General features: G+C 42.9%; 2 protein-coding genes and 1 long non-coding RNA gene across 3 annotated transcripts in view; 1 reads left to right on the forward strand and 2 right to left on the reverse strand.

Annotated features, from left to right (window-relative positions):
- The window catches only part of LOC133933466 (histone H4-like), a 744,890-nt gene that overhangs the window by 581,808 nt on the left and 143,292 nt on the right, over positions 1-19,790 (forward strand). The gene's annotated exons all lie outside the window — the stretch shown is intronic.
- Positions 3,917-7,801, reverse strand: LOC133933446 (gastrula zinc finger protein XlCGF57.1-like). Its single transcript, XM_062380560.1, has 2 exons — positions 7,467-7,801; positions 3,917-5,298 (listed from the first exon to the last, which is right to left on the reverse strand). The coding sequence occupies exons 1-2, from the start codon at positions 7,735-7,737 to the stop codon at positions 4,145-4,147; spliced, it is 1,425 nt and encodes a 474-aa protein (XP_062236544.1). The 5' UTR covers positions 7,738-7,801; the 3' UTR covers positions 3,917-4,144.
- On the reverse strand, positions 15,068-18,021 carry LOC133933565 (uncharacterized). The gene is made up of 4 exons (XR_009912061.1): positions 17,359-18,021; positions 16,761-16,943; positions 16,066-16,152; positions 15,068-15,357 (listed from the first exon to the last, which is right to left on the reverse strand). It is a non-coding gene; the product is annotated as an uncharacterized LOC133933565 (long non-coding RNA).

Here is a 19,790-nt window from a genome sequence, read left to right on the forward strand (position 1 = left end):
TTTGCATTTGCAGTGTCCTTATGCTAATGAGAAAGGCGGGCCTAACCGCAGTCTCATGCAGGATTGGTCACAGGAGTGTAATGATCCAGCCCTACTACTTCTGCCTTTCAATGCTGGTGTCCAGTAGCTGTTTGGGACGTTGAGCCAGTTCACACTTAAAATGAACTAGTTCAAGTTCAGAGGGTTAGTTAAGGTTATTTTTTATTGGGATGATTTAGGTGTCAGTAGTCCTGACTGTGAGCGTCACGTCTCGTGTTGTAATGAGCACAATGAGCGAGCCGAGAGGAGGAGGAGGAAACAGAAACTCCAGCTCGGTACAAACCACCTGCCGCCTCTGCTCTGAACATGAAGCCGCTGATCTATGAGTAGATGTGACCAGAGAAGCTCTGTGTTTTCACTGTTTCCACTGTTCCACAGAGTCACTAACTGGCTGTTACACGGTGAAGAGCTCAATCTCAGTCACTGCCCGTGTCTCTGAGCGAGTGTGTGACGGAGCGCAGGGGCTGTGTGTGTGTAGCTCAGTTGACCAATCCTGCTCGAGACTGAGGTTAGGCCCGCCTTTCTCATTAGCATAAGGACACTCTCTGAGTGTAACTGCATTTTAAAGTGCATAAAACATACATTAAATTATTATGGTGTCTCTTTACTTCCAACATCTTAACACACATTATCAGTCATAAAAAAATATAAACATTTACAATATAGACCTAATGACCATTAGCTTATAACTGTTTTTTATAAGGCACAATATCAATACATGACTTAATAACAGAGTCTGTGTGTGTCGGAGCTGAACTACACACTGTAAAGTAAACAATATACTATCGCGACCCGCCCGCAGGACGACGCGCATGTAAAACAAACACCTATACAGGCTAATGTAGCCCCGCCCACCTAGTGGCGCGAGTGTCTATATCAAACAACATCAACATGTCTCAATGTAACCTGTGGTGATCAAGCGAAGCTTTAGGAGCTAACGTAGGTGACTCTCACTCACTACTCACCTGTAGAATACAGGATGGATGCAGCAGCAATAAAGACACAGAGCATTCAGTTCCTCATCCAGACTGCATCTGGCAAGTGGGCGGACGTTACCCCCAAAGAGACAGGGCAGGGTGCAACTGCTCACGTGCCAAACGTTCCACCTAAGTGCTGCTGTCATTTACTGATTTCTCAAATGAAACATAAACCCACGTGACTATCACGTATATTATTAGGATAATCTTTAATCACTGTTAAAGTAATTAAATACAATATTTTGGGCAGTACTACGTATAGAAGGGGGCGCAAAAAACTCTGCCCAGCCCAAAAAAAATGTATATCTTTTTTTTTTGCTTGGGGCAGTTTTTGGCGCCCCCCCTCTGAGTTGCGCCCTAGGCAACCGGTTGCCATGTCACCTGTAGGAGAGACCGGCCCTGCCTGCTTTACAGCAGTGATCTCAGCAGCCAGGAGGGCGGGAGTGTTTTCATCCGACTGCATTTGTCCAAGAGACTGAAAGACACAAATATAGATTTAACAGATAAATACACAGTCCCATCCTAACCTCAGATATATTAAAACAGACAGAGCTGAATGGACTTTAGTAATTTACACTCATCTGCTATTAAAGTCTTTAAAACTACATTAAAGTAATAAAAGACAGTTGTGTTTTGAAGTCTCTCCTGCTTAGAACAAAACGTACTGTGTCTGCGGAGAAGTTGATCTTCTCCATGTTTGATGAAAGCAGTTGATCCAATGTAGGAAAAGTTCTTGTAAAGTAGTTTTGCTGTGAAGCACTTGTCTGCTGACTGTCGTCTGTCGCAGTTTGAAGAAGTTGTCAGAGAGAAGGTTCTCGTGCAACTGAGGTCTACTAATGGTGTGATTGGACTCATGAGAGGTGTTGTCCCTTTATATATAAGTCAATTGTACCTGTTGCTATTTTATATGAAAGTCCAATGATCAAATAACCTATGGTATCAAAGGATCCAATTATCTATGTGACAGGACAGCATCATAGGATCAAATAATCTAAGGATATAATCTTTTAATGGATTTGAACAGTGTTATGTAATATATATAATATATATAATATAAATAATAACAATAATAAAAAAAATATTTCTTAAAATCACTCTCTGTGTACTTTAGGTGAATTAAGATTAAATTGATAATTTAAATCAATTTCCCTTCAAATCTATCTATGGCCTCAGATGATCTGCTGATTTGTTCTGAGAGAAAAGCGTTTCCTCACAAACAGTTAACGGCTCTAATGTCACATGACTGTTTGGGATCATGTGATGCAGATGTAGAACCTTTTCTCTGATGAACTGAAGTGACAGGACTGGATCTGATCATCACAAATTGAGTTCTCTATACGTAGAAGATCCTAACGAGTAAAGTAGGGGTCAAACAATGAGTGTGTGGTTTCAGTCACACTTCAGATCTCAGGATAAGATCTGAAGGAAGTTCAGCTCTTACTCCTCGACAGCTCCGTGTGGCCAGTGCACGAAGCTGTTTGTGCATCCGGGTCCTAAAGATGATATTAGTATTCAACTAATCTGCAACAGCAAATACATTCTGTACATAACTGTGACCTGATTCACTGAGTTGTGAGACCAGGTATTCGGTCCTGGTCCTGCTGGGGTCGTTCTGTGTGGAGTCTTTGTTCTTTCTTCTGATTAGACATTAGCTTTGTTTTTTTAACCATCCAAGGAAAACAATGGGACGTCCAGTGATGACAGACTCCTTCGTTTAGGGTTTGCAGTGAATTTAAACGTGCGTTAGAAACGTCACTGCTCATTTCATAAGTTTTACTTTGCATACAAATGATTCTCCATCTCTATTTGCTTTGAAACAGACACCATTTAAAGTATTGTTGTATATTTTATTCCCACTTGGCTCAACAACCTCGTACGTCTGACAGAGCTTGGTCCAGAGGTTTAGATTCAGCCTCACAATGTGGAGGTTTAGGTTCCTGAGTGCTTTCAGTGAAAGATTATGCACAAAGTTGATCAGTATTTCTTTTTTTAAATTATCAGTATTTGTCCCAAACATTTTTTAGACTCTAGGGTTCAACTGGAATGTCTGTATTTGTCTAATATCTGTTTTCTGGAGAGATCGTTGGAGAGATCATCTTATTTAGGAGTATTATTTGATGTCATGTTGTTATTTTATATAAAGTGTTCATTTTCTACCATTTACAGTATTATAATGCCAGTGAAAGTAAAAAATTAGATTCAGCATTCAAGAAAACATAGAAATAGACACCAAGATCATTCAAATCTAACAAGTACAGTGTTCGGCGTCCATCTTGGATTTTTGAATGGCACGTCAGGCAGATTTGTTAAGTAGACCCTTTGGAACCACCATCCCAAATTTGGTGCTTGTATCACATTTTGCACAAATTTTCTATTAGATGCCCCACTATAAGGTGATAAGTTAGGAAGCATTCAGATTACGGACAGCTCTTATAATGGCGGCCACTGAAATCCTTCAGGTCACTTCTCTCTGAACCTTCCTGTGAGAAATGTATTTTTCTATCCAACGGCCGGCTGTGGCCAAGGGGTATAGCGGTCGTCATGAAGGTCCGGTTTGATCCCCAGTCATCCCCATCTGCATGCCGAAATGTTCTTGGGCAAGATGCATAACCCTGAATTATCCCTCATATAACGACAAAGTGCTCCTAATAGATGCACTGTATGAATGTGTGTGTGTGAATGGGTGAATTTAAAACTGTACTGTAAAGCGCTTTGAGTGATCATCAAGACTAGAAAAGCTCTATATAAATACAAATCCATTAACTATTTACAGCCATGGTCACATGTCCCTTCACATTGTAACCGCCTCTTCGGTCACTGATCAGTAAGCACACTGATTAAAATCAAACATATTTAATCATTTGAACTGGTTAAGAACAAACATATACATACTTTGCAAGGAAAACATTTAAAGACAGGTTAAAGGGGATTCAAATTTCTCTATTAATGTGTATAATAATGACCTATTAATATGTACAATATTAGTAGTTGCTGACTAATCTGAAAGAAATGTTTGTTACAAACGATGCAACTTAAATCTTTAAGCACACAGAGCAGGTAAATTCATTCTCTCCTGTTTGACTGGTCATGTGCAGTTAGATTACCTATTAATCTAAATATTTCCCACGCTAGGAGCAAGTAAATGATTTCTCTCCTGTATGAATCTTCATATGTCCAGTTAAATGGCTCTTTTGTCTAAATCTTTTACCACACTCAGAGCAAGTAAATGGTTTCTCTCCTGTATGAATCTTCATATGTCTAGTTAAATGGCTCCTTTGTCTAAATGTTTTGCCACACTCAGAGCAACTAAATGGTTTCTCTCCTGTATGAATCCTCAGATGTAAAGTTAGAGAACCAGTGTGGGCAAATCTTTTACCACACACAGAGCAAGTAAATGATTTCTCTCCTGTATGAATCTTCAAATGTTCAGTTAGACTGAGCTTTCGGCTAAATGTTTTACCACACTCAGAGCAACTAAATGGTTTCTCTCCTGTATGAATCCTCATATGTGAAGTTAGAGACCCCTTTTGTCTAAATGTTTGACCACACTCAGAGCAACTAAATGCTTTCTCTCCTGTATGAATCCTCATATGTGAAGTTAGAGACCCCTTTTGTCTAAATGTTTGACCACACTCAGAGCAACTAAATGCTTTCTCTCCTGTATGAATCCTCATATGTAAAGTTAGATGGCACTTTCTTCTAAATATTTTACCACACTCAAAGCAACTAAATGGTTTCTCTCCAGTATGAATCCTCATATGTACAGTTAGATCCCCCTTTTGTCTAAATGTTTTACCACACTCAGAGCAACTAAATGCTTTCTTAGCAGTTATACATTTCTTATCACTTTGAGACTGTTTGTTACTTTTTGTATTTAAACCAGACTGAGGTTCCCTGGTCTGCATCCAATCATCTTCACTGTCTACAGTCTTGTCCTCAGAACCTGGTTGTAACAGTCCATCAGGACCTGAGATCCTGGCTGGTACTGGTCCTCCACAATTCGCTCTGTTCTCCTCAGTCTGACTCTGATGAAGCTGTGACAACTGAGGTTTCTCTTCATCTTCTTCACTCTTCACAGTGACAGCAGTCAATGTGAACTTGATATCAGCCTGCTCAAGTTGTTGAAGCTGCTCCCCATCCTGATTGGTCCATGGGTCCTCCTGTTCCTCTTTAATGTGGGGGGGCTCTGGGTCCTCCTGGTCCACAAGGTGGCTCCATTGCTGCTGCACAGGGAGAACCTCTTCTTTATTCACCATCAGCTGCTGTACGTCTGCAGGACACACTGAAACACAAATACACACGTTTATAATTTCAGAGTATCCTGAAGTGTTTTAAAAACTTGTGTTGTGTCATTTAATGATGACTGTTATTATTTTTGAATGATCACACTCAGGAAGCAGAGATGTTGAGATGGTTAATAGTTGGTCTTACGACGCAGCTCGATAAATTAGCTGGGTTAAACCAAGTGTTTCCAGGATAAAATGTTTTATATTTTGAGGCCAAATAAACAATCTAAGACACGAGCAGAGCATAGCAAGGGGAGGTTAGTCAGTTGGTTAAGCTGTTTTCAGACGTGACCTGTGGGTTAACCAGAGAATTGTCTCCAGAGTTTCTCCAGGGTTTGTGTTTCGAACATGAACAACACTGCAGCAGGTTTTCTTTACAGACTCGTTCACAACAGTAGTGTGGGAGTTTTTTAGACGGAGACCAAACATTACATTACATTACATTTAGCTGACGCTTTTATCCAAAGCGTCTTACGATAAGTGCATTCAAACCCGAGGGTACATACCAAGGACGACAAGAATCAAGAAAGTACAATTTCTTCAAAATAAAGCAAAACTACAAAGTGCTCTAAGTAAGGGCCATTTAAGTGCTACTAAAGTGTTAGTTTCAAAAGTTGTTAGTATATATATATATATATATATATATATATATATTTTTTTTTTTATTCAAGGTAAAGTCGGAAGAGGTATGTTTTTATTTTTCGGTGGAAGATGTGTAAACTTTCTGATGTCCGGATGTCAATGGGGAGCTCATTCCACCATTTAGGAGCCAGGACGGCAAACAGTCGTGCTTTTGATGAGTGTTTAGCAGTAAACACTGCAAATCTAAAATGATCACGGCAGCACAACCGTGATGCACGAGTACTTGAAGCTGAAGCCTCAAGGGGAGATTTCTAAAGATGGCAGTTGGAACGGAGACAGAACCGCAAGTTTTACTTTTCATCCTGAAACAAGCGTAAAATATTACGATCATCAACACGTGGAATGGAATAGGAATAGACTGGAATAGTGTTGGGATTTCAAAATCTTAGCTTCTTCGTGTGTCTGTGAGTGAAGAGGAGTATGGAAACAGAACTCTGTACAATTTAAAAAAAGGAGGGGACTGGAGCCTTTATAAGGCCTTTCCACAAATTATTAATAATAACCTTTTTCCTCTTAGTGTTTAATATCGATATTAGCTTCAAAACGCTGGTCAGTCTCACACCTGTTTTGATAAAAGTGACATTGTTGTGGTTTAGTTCTTACAGCCGATAGAGCAGGAACACAACATTCGTTACTCAAGGCTAGTTTATGAAACACAACATCGAACTAGGGAGAACAAAATTGATTTGCGGCGACACCCCTCCAATATTTTAACCTATCACATTAAACCTACTGTTATAATTATTATGAACGCTTTCTGTTCGGCACCATTATTGTCTACCCCGTGCTACCTGATTTAGCCGAGGCTGTGAATGAATGTCGACTATGCCTGTTAAACTTTCATTGCTTCTAAATATATACGTGATGGAACCAAACCTTTGGTTCGGCTCTTCTCATATTTTGGATAAATGAACACGCTGACAATAGCAGGAATCATCTTAACTACACAACTCCAGTGACTGAATCAATCCACGTTGTAAACCAGTTTTTGTACTGAAATAAAACCCAGATTCTCCAGTTGCTATCTAGCAACTATGACTAGTGCTGCTATGACATACAGGGAGCTTAGTGTCCATTGTGTCACAGCAATCATTTGAAATCAAGCATCTAAAAAAAAGGGTCTATTGTTATTAATATGACACAACAGCAATATAGAAATTATACTTATTTAAAAATATGCCAGTATCATAATTACTCACACAATATGTGTCTGTTTTTCAAGATGAGACGAAGCAGTCTGGAGGACTTTTTACACAAAAGGAGCCAAAACGCATGAACACCCCAGACGTGTGCTCAGCTTCCTAACAGCATCTTGCAGATGATTATCAAGGACATGTGACCACTGGCTGCAGTGGAGGGTCAAAGCTCCTAATCTTTCTATCTACACATTTCATTAATTTAACCAACCAGACATTGTTTTAAACGTATCATTCCCTTTACGGAGTGTTAGTTTGGTCAACTCATGTTAGCAGAGCTGATGCTAGCTATTGTTAGCCTGTGAGCGGCTTCTCCAGGGACTTACCGACTCTGTGCAGCTGGAGTTCGGGCTTCATCACAGCATCCAGCAGCCTCCTCCGGCGGTAGATCTCCTGCTCTGACCAATCTAACCGCTCCATTCTGTCTTCATACACCGCCACAGTTTCCTCAAACATTGAGACGATCTCCTCAGCAGCCGCCGTTAGCCGCTCAGTTAGCATCGCTCTCAGCGCCGGGACTTGAGCCGTTTCTCCTCCTTTCTCCACCTGCAGCAGAAAGTCTTCAGCGGCAGCGCTGATCCGCTCATGTACCGACATCAGCAGCAGCTGCACGTCGAATATGTTCCTCGTCTTTGCGCACTTTGAGTCTCGGAGCGAACAAGAAGATACAGAGGATGTGACGTCATACATCCGCTTCTGTGAGAACAGATGTATTCCAACACGCACCAGAGTGAGTCACAAGGACTGGTTAACAGCAAAACTCAAGCAGGTTGTTTAGAGAAGGAGGTGGCCCTTAAGAGTGGGGACAAGGATAGGTTCAGACTTGTTTGGCAAGGAGATTACAGAGGACAAACGACAGTACTTGAAGAAGCTGGAAAAACAATTCAGCTAACGGCCCCTTGTCAGTTTGGAAAGGCCTTCAGGTGATCATCGGCTGCAAAACCAAGTCCCCCCACTATGTGGAAGACCTTAAATGTGCAAACGACCTGAATGCTTTCTTTTGCAGATTCGACAGACAATGAACCACACCTAACCCTACCCCGCATTCCTTACCCCCATTCACAGTTATCACACCTCATCTTCCCAGCCTGGACAAAGACACTTACCCCCCCCCCCCCCAAATGGTCCCAGACACAACCCCGTGCATCACACTGACTCTGGTTCACACACACACGCACAATTTTTTTTTAAATAATCATATTTCATGATTATTAATAATTAGCCAACGTCAAGTCTACTAATAATGCACAACATTAGGAACTAACTGACTTCACCCAAAAAAACACTTTATGAGCCAAACCTGTAACACACTGTACTGGTGACCCAGAAAGTGAAGCATTCATTGGATCTACCCTCTATAGGTGAAGAACAGAATAAAGCCCTGATGGCAGATATTACATGGAGGAAATAGGGAAAGCAATCTCGAGATTAAAAGCTAATAAAGCGCACGGTATGGACGGCTTCCCAGCCGAGTGGTACAAGACCTTTAAGGATCAAATTGTGCCTATGCTTTTTGACTGCTTCAACTATACACTGAACAAATGTGAACCACCAGGTACATGGATGGAGGCAATCATGTTTGTTATTTCTAAGGAGGGGGAGGACAGAAAAGAATTTAGCGCATGAAGGCAAATTTCTGTACTCATTATAGACTACAAGTTGTATGTGTCAATACTAGTAAAAAAGTTAGAGCATATAATAGTAGAACTAGTAGATCCAGACCAAACTGGCTTTGTGTGTGAAAGACAGACACAAGATAATGTTAGACGGGTGCTACACTTTATCGATCATGTGGGAATATTTGGAGCTAAATTCATTAGTTTAGATACGGATCTGTACTTGGCGTTGAGAAGATTTGGCTTTAAGGACAATTTTATTAACTGTATCAGAACTCTATACTCCTCACCAAACGCCAGAATAAAAATTAATGGACACCTCTCTCAGGTTGTCAACTCGGAGAGAGGCTGCCGCCAAGGCTGCTCCCTCAGCCCCCCCCCCCTCTTTGCTTTATTTATAGAGCCCCTGGCACAGTTAATCAGGGATGATGAGGTGATAAAAGGAGTCATGATCATAGGTTTAGAGCAGAAGATCTGTCTATATGCAGATGATGTTTTGCTCTTTATTACAACACCAGAGGTCAGCATTCCCAGACTAAAAGATTTTGGAACCCACTCTGGATATAAATTAAACGTGCAAAAAACACAAACTCTTAGTTTTAATATGGGGAGAGCGTGGCCTAGGGGATAGAGCGGGTGCTCTGCAACAAGAAGGTTGCCGGTTCGAATCCCACTCTGTCCCATCTGCATTTCTAAGTGTCCTTGGCAAGATACTGAACCCCTAAATGGCCCCTCAAAAATGTTGAGTGTTCTAAAAATGTAAGTCGCTTTGGATAAAAGCGTAAGCTAAATGACATGTAATGTAATCACATCCCTCAGAAAGACATGCTAAATAGATTTGGTTTCAAATGGACCCCATTAGAGATTAAGTATCTGGGAATTCAAATACCTAAAGAAATTTCCAAAATATATGATAGCAATTATAGCCCCATAAGTAAAAACATCAAGGAAGATATTGACAGGTGTTCCCAACTGCCCTTAGATATATGCATAATAGAAAAGATAAAAATGAATGTCTCTGTCCAAATGGCAGGGATAGGGATATTGTTTTTCTCTGCGTATTCATGTGCCAGTTCATGGCGCTCAAGGCCAAATTATAGTCGGGTTGCACGCACGCACACATGCACGCAAGACACGCAACACGCCCTTTTCGAGCCCTCTGGCGGCTTGCGTGCGTCCGACAATTTTTCTAACTACACGACAAAGCGACGCGAGCCTCACGCAGCCCGCAAGGCTTGTGATTGGTCTGCTTACTACATCCCGTCCGGAGTCTAGTTTCCGGTTTCATGCCCCACAATACGCGGTAATCACGGAAGATTTAGAAGAACGAATATGGACCAAATAGAAGAGCACTTGGCAGAAGAGAGTCAAAAGTATGACCACTTGTATAACCCGTCACTGACTGGCCGATTTGTCCGCCAGAAATAGGCTATGAGGAGCCGGAGTGGCGATGTAAATAAACAGTCGACGAAGAAGAAGACGTCTCTTCTTTGTGTGTTTTGTCTTTGAAAAAAAACGTACTCCGCCTATGGTTCTGGCGGTGAATTGCGTTTCAACACGCGCAGCACGTTAGAGAAGTATAAACCAAAACGAGTCCGTCGATGCAGCTGCGTGGCCTTCTGCGGTTGCAGACCGGGACTGGTCAGCTAGTTGTTTCAAGTGTTTGGCAAGCTCCTCCTCCATCTCATTTGTGAATATTCTCTTTACCTCAGCTACTGCATTCCAGGCTACTGATTTTACTTTCCCTTTCTCTTTTTTCTTTATGAGGGTTTTCTTGTCAATATTTCTATCCCTTCCAGCTTTTCATAAGGACTTCTTTCCTTGCATGAACTCAGCGGCTGCATTCTCCATCTCTGCGAGGGGTGTTTGGCCCCAGGTTGTCTTCCTGGTGTAGTTTCTTGCCATGATGGCTTTTCTGCAATGTTTATGACATTACAAATAAAACATATATAATGTAATATAACACTAGAATATGTTTAAGACTAAACTAAACTTGTGCTCCACAGCATTTGTCCCACTTTACCCCAAAGCCACCGTTTTAGAAAAAACAACATCTCTTAGCAATTCAGGCTAATCTTCAGCTAGCATCAATCACATGGTTTCATATGTTGGAAGTTCACCAACATTTATGATATAGGTTTTTCTACCTGATTCAATTTGTTTTGACACAACAGTTGATTAAGTTCAAAGCAAGACAATTTCCTTTTCATGCAAAAAACACATTTTTGTGAAATAACATACTTTCCAAAGCACCAGCACCAACTTCTCCTTCATGGCAAGGGGGGAATGGGAGGGGCTTGAAAACATAATGGTCAAATGACCACAAATGTGTTCCGTTGCCTAGATACAGGGGGTGTCCCACATTACCCTGCTCTCCCCTAACACTGTGCACCTTCCCATTGAGACAAATTCTTTCACATTTGCCAATCTTTTCCTCCAAGTCCAGTTAATTTAACTTCTAAGCAAACCCGTTGAAACCATAGACTGTGTTCATATTAAATCATTTTATTTGTCTTCAGTATGGTTTTCAAACGAGGTAAGAGCTAAGATGTGCACCTTCAGACTGTGGCACATCGCTTCATATTTTCCAATAACTTCCTCCAAGTCCAGATGATTTAACTGCTGACAACACCTATTAAATCCAAGGACTATGTTCATATGAAATTAGTAACTTAATTAATAAATAAGAGTAGAGTTGCACAGCGGAAGCGTGCCGGGCCCATAACCCAGAGGTCGATGGATCGAAACCATCATCTCCTAAAGGAATCCTGTATCCACTCCCATGTTCACTGCTATGTCTCCCTTTCCTTCTGAACATGAACTCACCTACTGCTGAAAGTGACTCGCTTTGGCTTTTGAAGTTAAACATGTGACAAAATAGACCCGAGAGTTGAAGCCCATAACTTTGCTCATAGTTTTGTGTTTTTTTTTATCTTGAGTAAAGCTCTTATTCCCACATGGTGTGTGTTTGAAGTTTCGAATGTTCTATCATGTGTGTCTTCGATTTAATAGTCCTATTGTCGTCAAAGTGGAATTTACATCTAAAAATCTATTTTTTGTCTGGGTAAATACGAGTTTGTAACGGTAGTGTGGCTGAGCTTACTAACCCGTAAGCGAATGACTCCACCCACTAAACCCTATTCATACATGTGAATACATCAGGGAAAGGTGGACAAAAGTTTACAGCGCCTGGTAATCTCAGGCAGTCTCCCATCCAAGTACTAACCAGGCCCGACCCTGCTTACCTTCCGAGATCAGACGAGATAACTTTATTTACGACACATTGTCAAAATAAATCCTTAACTATTCAATTATGTGGAGCAGAAAAGGGTAAAACATTCCATACACACACACACTCTCTCTTTTTTTTATATTACACTTAGTCTTTAATGCATTTTGCTCAAAAACAAAGCCTTGTAGTCCTCTGAGTTGTTTTTGAAAAAATTCCATCAAAACTTTCTGATTCTTGTTCATTGAAATACAAAGGACAGGAAATTATTGAAAAGTTCAAAGTTGGGTCAACTCCTATGATCTTTGGAGTCCACTCTCCTTTGAATACATAATGAACTCATCATGTGTACCCGATGTGGCTGTACTGCACTCTACTTACCTGCCAACCGCCGACCATACAAGAAGAAGAGCTTCGGCACCAACGCGATGTGCGTAGTTGCCTTTACGCAGCAGTCTGTGAACACGACCGACGGGGAACTGGAGCCCAGCGCGGGAAGAGCGAGTCTTTGCCTTCGCTCTGGCCTTTCCGCCGGTTTTGCCTCTGCCTGACATTATGGATGTAGATTGTTTCCTAACACACGTCAAAAGAAACTGTGGTGGAGAGCGTTAGTTACGTATTGTAACTCAAGATTCTATGAGTATAGGCGCAGCCCTTTAAGGCTATCGCTAGTGGGTTTATCCCTCGCGCGCATGCGCAGCACTGAAAACTTTAGTCCACGCCCACCAACGGTGGGCCCCGCCCCGGTCTCACCTGCATAAATTGGGGTGAGACCGGCCGCTCGCTTCCCTACTAATAGCTTTTTCTTCAGCCATAGAGGAAAACCAGTGAGGCCCAAGACTTAAAGGGCTGCGCCTATACTCATAGAATCTTGAGTTACAATACGTAACTAACGTTCTATATCGTATAGGCTTCGCCCTTTAAGGCTATCGCTAGTGGGTTAAAGGCGAAGCACGATGTAGTCCATGCCTCACTGGGTCTGTACAGTACCACAAGCACAAACACATCTGCCTAATAACCATCAACCATTCCAGACGTTGTGATGGAATAATGTAAAATATTCCAATATGGAATGGTCAGGAAAAGACTACTGCTGTAAGACGTGGCAGACGAAGTTACGCACTGTAACAGTCTAACAAATACAGAGTAGAAACCAAACGTCTCTCCCCATCTCCAAAGATGGGAGGGAGAACGTCATACAGAGGCATCCAATAATCCATCACTCTGACAAAACACTTAGTACAGAGTGAGTCATGGAAAAACGGGAAACATCCCGCAGATAAAAGCGGATGAAGGAACAGGGAGAAGACCAGGAAGCTGCAGTGCAGATATCCTCTACCGTCATTCCTCCATGCAGAGCCGCCGAGGAAGAAATTCCTCTGGTGGAATGAGCTCTGATGCTCTGTGGGGGGTCCATGCCTGATGAGAGGTAAGCCTGTGAAACGGCCTCACAAAGCCAATGAGACAGGCGCTGTGCCGACAGAGGGAGCCCTTGAGAATGCTCCCTGTAATGCACAAACAGACGCTGAGAACGTCTCACCGGGGCCGTGCGCGCCACATAACCAACCCAGTCTCATCAGAAAACGTTCAGTGGCAACGTTGGTCCACTTGGAACGACGTTACCATCTCACAATCTGGCCTCTCAGAGTGTGAGATGGTAACATTTTGTCAGCCCATTGTTTTGCATTGGCGTGTTCTCACGTCACGTGACTCACAAGCTCCCGTCTGCGGAGAGGAAAACATGGCGGATATTCCTTGTTCTCTCAGATAAAAATATAGTTTTGTAACTTAGTTTGGGCATAAAAATACATTCTGACACCATTTCTAGCGAGAAATGTGCTCTTTGCTTCCACAGTCTTCAGCCAGTTCGTGCTTATGATAAATATTTTAATAGTTATCGCGAATGTTTTTATCGTTGCTATGAGGGTTGCTATGACGCTGCCATGCCAGCACGGCGCAGCGTGCTGTTAAAATCACCGTCCCTGCGTGGTGTCCCTCAGTGATCGTGAATGTTATTCACGTTATATAATATTAATATTTGAGGCTAGATTACACCTCTAATGCGAAGGATCCTGCGAGACCGTTCATCCCGAAGGGGGACCGACTGCGCCACGGACGGACCAGGCGAGCGGAACTGACGTGTGGCTTTTAGTAAACATCCGGTTCTTTAACTCGGGGCTGCGTAGTAACCACCGAGCGCTGGGAAGACAAACGATGTCATCTTCCTTCTGTCAGGTGAGTAGTTTATTGTTTTTAAAGATCGTTACGATCTAGGTTTACAGTCCGAGTGCTGAGACAGCGGTTGCGGAGTCCGTTGATACACACAATGCTAATCTTCAGCTAATACGCCATTGTTAGCCACATGCTACGGCCCACCGTAGCCTGTGCTACCTGGGAGGTGAATACATGGTTGTTGAAACCAGTTCAAGACGCTTAGCTCATCATTGAGGGACGCTACAATATAAATATAAACATGAATTTGATATATGAATGCTTTAGATTAATAAGGAGTGTATTTCTCTACCATTACTCCAAAATATCAGATCAATTTGGTTTAATGTATAGTATGCAATATGACAATAATGTTTCCATGTTATGGAGTTGCAATTCATTTTATAAAACAATTCCTATGTTCTGTTTTTTAATCAAGGACGATCCAAGTGAAGGTACAGGAGTTTCATTAACGTCAATAACTTGGACCGAACACTTTGTTTTGCTTGATGAAGAGCAGGAAGGGCAGCCTGGAGAGAAAGAGAAGCCGGGTTGAGCCCACTACCATCATCCACGTACCACGAGGAAGATGCGGGAGAGAAATGATCCTACCATTAAAGAGGTACTTTTAAGTTACATACCAGAAACACCATTTTATATAATATGCCAAATATACATTTTTATAAAATCCCCAAAGTACGCTTGCTGACATACAAGTTAATATCACACTGAAAGAATTTTGATCAATCATGCTTCCCTGCTGTGATTGTTTAACTGGGAAAACAACTTTTTCCACAGGAAGGCAAGTCAACATGTTCAAAGTTTTCCTCTGTTATGTATAATGATGACCCCCATCCCAGACTGGCCGCTAAATCTGAAAATGCTGAAGCTAACAGCTACCCAACAGCAAGCTAATGCCTTCCTAAGGCTGCCAGGGAGTAGCAAGAGTAGCCTTGTAGCAAGAGAGTGTAGCTAATCACAGCCCTCACAGTTCTTCATCAGTGGAGAAGTACCTCGCCATGTTTTCATCTTCAGAGGAGTCATCCAAAGACTGTGCTGCTGTTCCGGAATATGTCAGGCCCGCTGCACCCTGCTGGGCTTGAACTCTGAGCACGCAGAGTAGGCCCTCACGTCCCGTCTCAGTACATGCATCAGTCCTTCCTGAGAATATATGATAAAAAACAAAACGTCTCAATAGTGCGTTTGTACGTGTGTATGTATACATACACACGTATGCTTCCAGGGAAGCATGATTGATGTATACATTCACATGTACAGGGCTTTCTTTTCTACAGAAATATTTTCCCTGAGTTGATGTCTCTGCTTATGCCATCTAGTATGTGAAACCAAAGATATCTTGGCATAACTGTATGTTTTCGGATTGTCTAACTGTGTATTTGTGTTAAAGTCAAAAGGTCAAGGCCACAGTGACCTCATCTTATGGTTTCAGTTGTCAAGAGACACAGTGTCATTTATACGAGAGAAAATATGTAGAAATATGTAGACGGACACTGCGATGATTAGCGGAGTCATACAACGCAGTGCGGTAATTCTAGTGTAGTTTTTTTTTAATAAATGGGTTATCTTTTTTTACAATCTACAAAAAGTTATCTATACATTTGGTCACAGAATGTTACACAAATAAATTGCCATTAAAGTTGGCATCTTGCTGTCTCGCAAGTCTGACGATGCATCTGAAGCGTCCATCAAGGGCGTTCTGCAGGTAATTTGGATTGTTTGTTTCTTGTGAAGAGGAGAATAACATGAATTCATACCAATATCAGTTTACAATCAAACCTTTTTGTGTTAACCTTGTGTAAACAGAGTCAAAGGACATTGTACAACGATGACACACATTTTCCACAGTACCTGTCATTCACTACTGAACTTCTGACACCCATTACTGGACTGTGTCTTCCTGTAGATTGGTGATGTTCGCAACGCTCTTTTCACAGTCTGTCAAAACAAAATTAGAGTTACAAATGTTAATGCCCCACAACCCATTGCCGATACGGTTGTATTTGCACACCACATCGGACCAAAACAAAACTGCAGTCTGTGAAACAAGCAGTTTTGGTAGATATAAGGGAAATGCTAATATTTCTACATGATACATATTCAGTCCCTTAAGCAAAATAACAATGATGGCAGGCCGCAACCTTGATGCCTTTGTCTACTTTGCTTACAGACTAGTTTGCGGAGTCTCGTGCTGCCGCCCCGTGACCGATACATCATCGCTCTTTTCTGAAACTAATGAAGGCAAATTCACACATGTAGACAGAAATAATCAGAATAAATTAAAAGGTGTATAGATTGCTAACATTATGTTTGATGGGGGTCATCATTATACATAACAGAGGAAAACTTTGAACATGTTGACTTGCCTTCCTGTGGAAAAAGTTGTTTTCCCAGTTAAACAATCACAGCAGGGAAGCATGATTGATCAAAATTCTTTCAGTGTGATATTAACTTGTATGTCAGCAAGCGTACTTTGGGGATTTTATAAAAATGTATATTTGGCATATTATATAAAATGGTGTTTCTGGTATGTAACTTAAAAGTACCTCTTTAATGGTAGGATCATTTCTCTCCCGCATCTTCCTCGTGGTACGTGGATGATGGTAGTGGGCTCAACCCGGCTTCTCTTTCTCTCCAGGCTGCCCTTCCTGCTCTTCATCAAGCAAAACAAAGTGTTCGGTCCAAGTTATTGACGTTAATGAAACTCCTGTACCTTCACTTGGATCGTCCTTGATTAAAAAACAGAACATAGGAATTGTTTTATAAAATGAATTGCAACTCCATAACATGGAAACATTATTGTCATATTGCATACTATACATTAAACCAAATTGATCTGATATTTTGGAGTAATGGTAGAGAAATACACTCCTTATTAATCTAAAGCATTCATATATCAAATTCATGTTTATATTTATATTGTAGCGTCCCTCAATGATGAGCTAAGCGTCTTGAACTGGTTTCAACAACCATGTATTCACCTACCAGGTAGCACAGGCTACGGTGGGCCGTAGCATGTGGCTAACAATGGCGTATTAGCTGAAGATTAGCATTGTGTGTATCAACGGACTCCGCAACCGCTGTCTCAGCACTCGGACTGTAAACCTAGATCGTAACGATCTTTAAAAACAATAAACTACTCACCTGACAGAAGGAAGATGACATCGTTTGTCTTCCCAGCGCTCGGTGGTTACTACGCAGCCCCGAGTTAAAGAACCGGATGTTTACTAAAAGCCACACGTCAGTTCCGCTCGCCTGGTCCGTCCGTGGCGCAGTCGGTCCCCCTTCGGGATGAACGGTCTCGCAGGATCCTTCGCATTAGAGGTGTAATCTAGCCTCAAATATTAATATTATATAACGTGAATAACATTCACGATCACTGAGGGACACCACGCAGGGACGGTGATTTTAACAGCACGCTGCGCCGTGCTGGCATGGCAGCGTCATAGCAACCCTCATAGCAACGATAAAAACATTCGCGATAACTATTAAAATATTTATCATAAGCACGAACTGGCTGAAGACTGTGGAAGCAAAGAGCACATTTCTCGCTAGAAATGGTGTCAGAATGTATTTTTATGCCCAAACTAAGTTACAAAACTATATTTTTATCTGAGAGAACAAGGAATATCCGCCATGTTTTCCTCTCCGCAGACGGGAGCTTGTGAGTCACGTGACGTGAGAACACGCCAATGCAAAACAATGGGCTGACAAAATGTTACCATCTCACACTCTGAGAGGCCAGATTGTGAGATGGTAACGTCGTTCCAAGTGGACCAACGTTGCCACTGAACGTTTTCTGATGAGACTGGGTTGACATAACAGGCCAGCGCGCGCACAGGACAGAGAAGATGGGAAGTTGCCTCTTCCTCTGAATTGTGAGGGGGTGGGAAAAAACCCTCCAAAGTGATCACTCTGGATCGGAAAGAACTTGCGATGCTTTTAGGAGTAAAAGCAGGATTAGGGCGTAGAATAGCCGAGCTGCCATCTCCTTGGATCCGAAGACATGAAGGTGCCACAGAGAGAGCAGACAAATCACTAACCCTCTTTGCAGATGTCAAAGCCAACAACAAAGCTGTTTTGATTGACAACAATTTAAGTGGAATTTGCTCCAATGGTTCAAAAGGAGCTTTCACCAAAGCACGTAAAACCAATGCTAAATCCCACTGAGGGGCCAAAGAACGTGACACTGGCCTGTCTCTTCTTACGCCCCTCAGGAAACGCTTTGTCAGAGGATGACTGAACACTGTTCTGCCACCGAACCCCTCATGACAGGAAGAAATAGCAGCAGCGTATGTCTTCACCGTGCTGAAAGCCAAATTCCTATCCATCAAAAGCTGGAGGAATGACAATACCTGAGGCAGGGGACACACCGTGGGATCCAGACTCCTGTCTACACACCAACGCTGAAAAGCGCTCCATTTGGATGTGTATGAAGCTCTGGTAGAGGCGGCCCTGGCGCCCTGGATAGTGCGCACAACATCTTGAGAGAGACCCTGCCTCTCTAAATGTTCCCGTTCAGCGGCCAGGCCCACAGACGCTGACCTATCTTCGGGTAATTCCTGATCGCTCCTCCTGCTTGAGAGAGAGCGTCTCCGCGCCACGGAAGTTCCCATGGCAACCCTGAGATCAGCCGTTGCAGACATGGAAACCATGACGCGCCCGTGCGCTCCGGAGCTACGAGGATGGCTGACAGCCGTTCCTCCAGTACTCGATCCAAGAACCGTGGAATCAATGGACCCGGTGGAAAAGCGTAAAGAAGCGTCCTGGGCCACGGCCGATGCGCTAACGCGTCCACTCCCAGCGGAGGATTGTCCCGCACGCTCAGAGAAAACCACAGAGCGCACTGTGCGTTTCCGCGAGAGGCGAACAGATCCACCTCTGCTTTGCCGAACCTGTTCCAAATCTGAATCACCAGTTCGGGATGAAGGCTCCAATCCCCGTGTCGAGGACCTCCCCGCGACATGATGTCCGCTCCCGTGTTCAAAACACCGGGAATATACACTGCTCTGACTGAGAGAAAGTGTGTGTGTGTCCACAGCAGCAGCCGCCTCGCTATGTTCAGCAGCTGCGCGGAGCGCACTCCTCCTTGGCGATTTATGTAGGCTGCTGTCGCCTTGTTGTCTGTGCGGATCAGGATGTGTTGATCCCGCAGCAGTGACGCAAAATGCTGGAGTACTTTCCACACCGTGAGGAGCTCCAGCGCGTTTATGTGGAGAGACATGTGAGCTGGCCACTGTCCTCCCACCACTTGCGACAGACACGTTCCCCCCCATCCCGAGAGAGATGCGTCTGTGAACACTGAAATGTGTGATGCAGCTCTGCCCAGCGGCACTCCCGCTGACAGTGTGCGGGAATTCTTCCAGTGAAGAAGATCTGCGTTCACTGAGGGAGGAACGACTACCATGCGTCTTCGCTGCCGCACAGGATCGACGTGCAGACGAATGAACCATTTCTGCAGACGTCTCATGTGTAACAGACCCAGGGGCACTACCACGTGACCTGCTGACATCATGCCCAGCAGGCGCATGACAGAGAGAGCTGTCACAACATTGGGGGGCGTGACGCGGCGGAGA

This window comes from Platichthys flesus, chromosome 22 (assembly GCF_949316205.1).
Source record: "Platichthys flesus chromosome 22, fPlaFle2.1, whole genome shotgun sequence".
NCBI lineage: Eukaryota > Metazoa > Chordata > Actinopteri > Pleuronectiformes > Pleuronectidae > Platichthys > Platichthys flesus.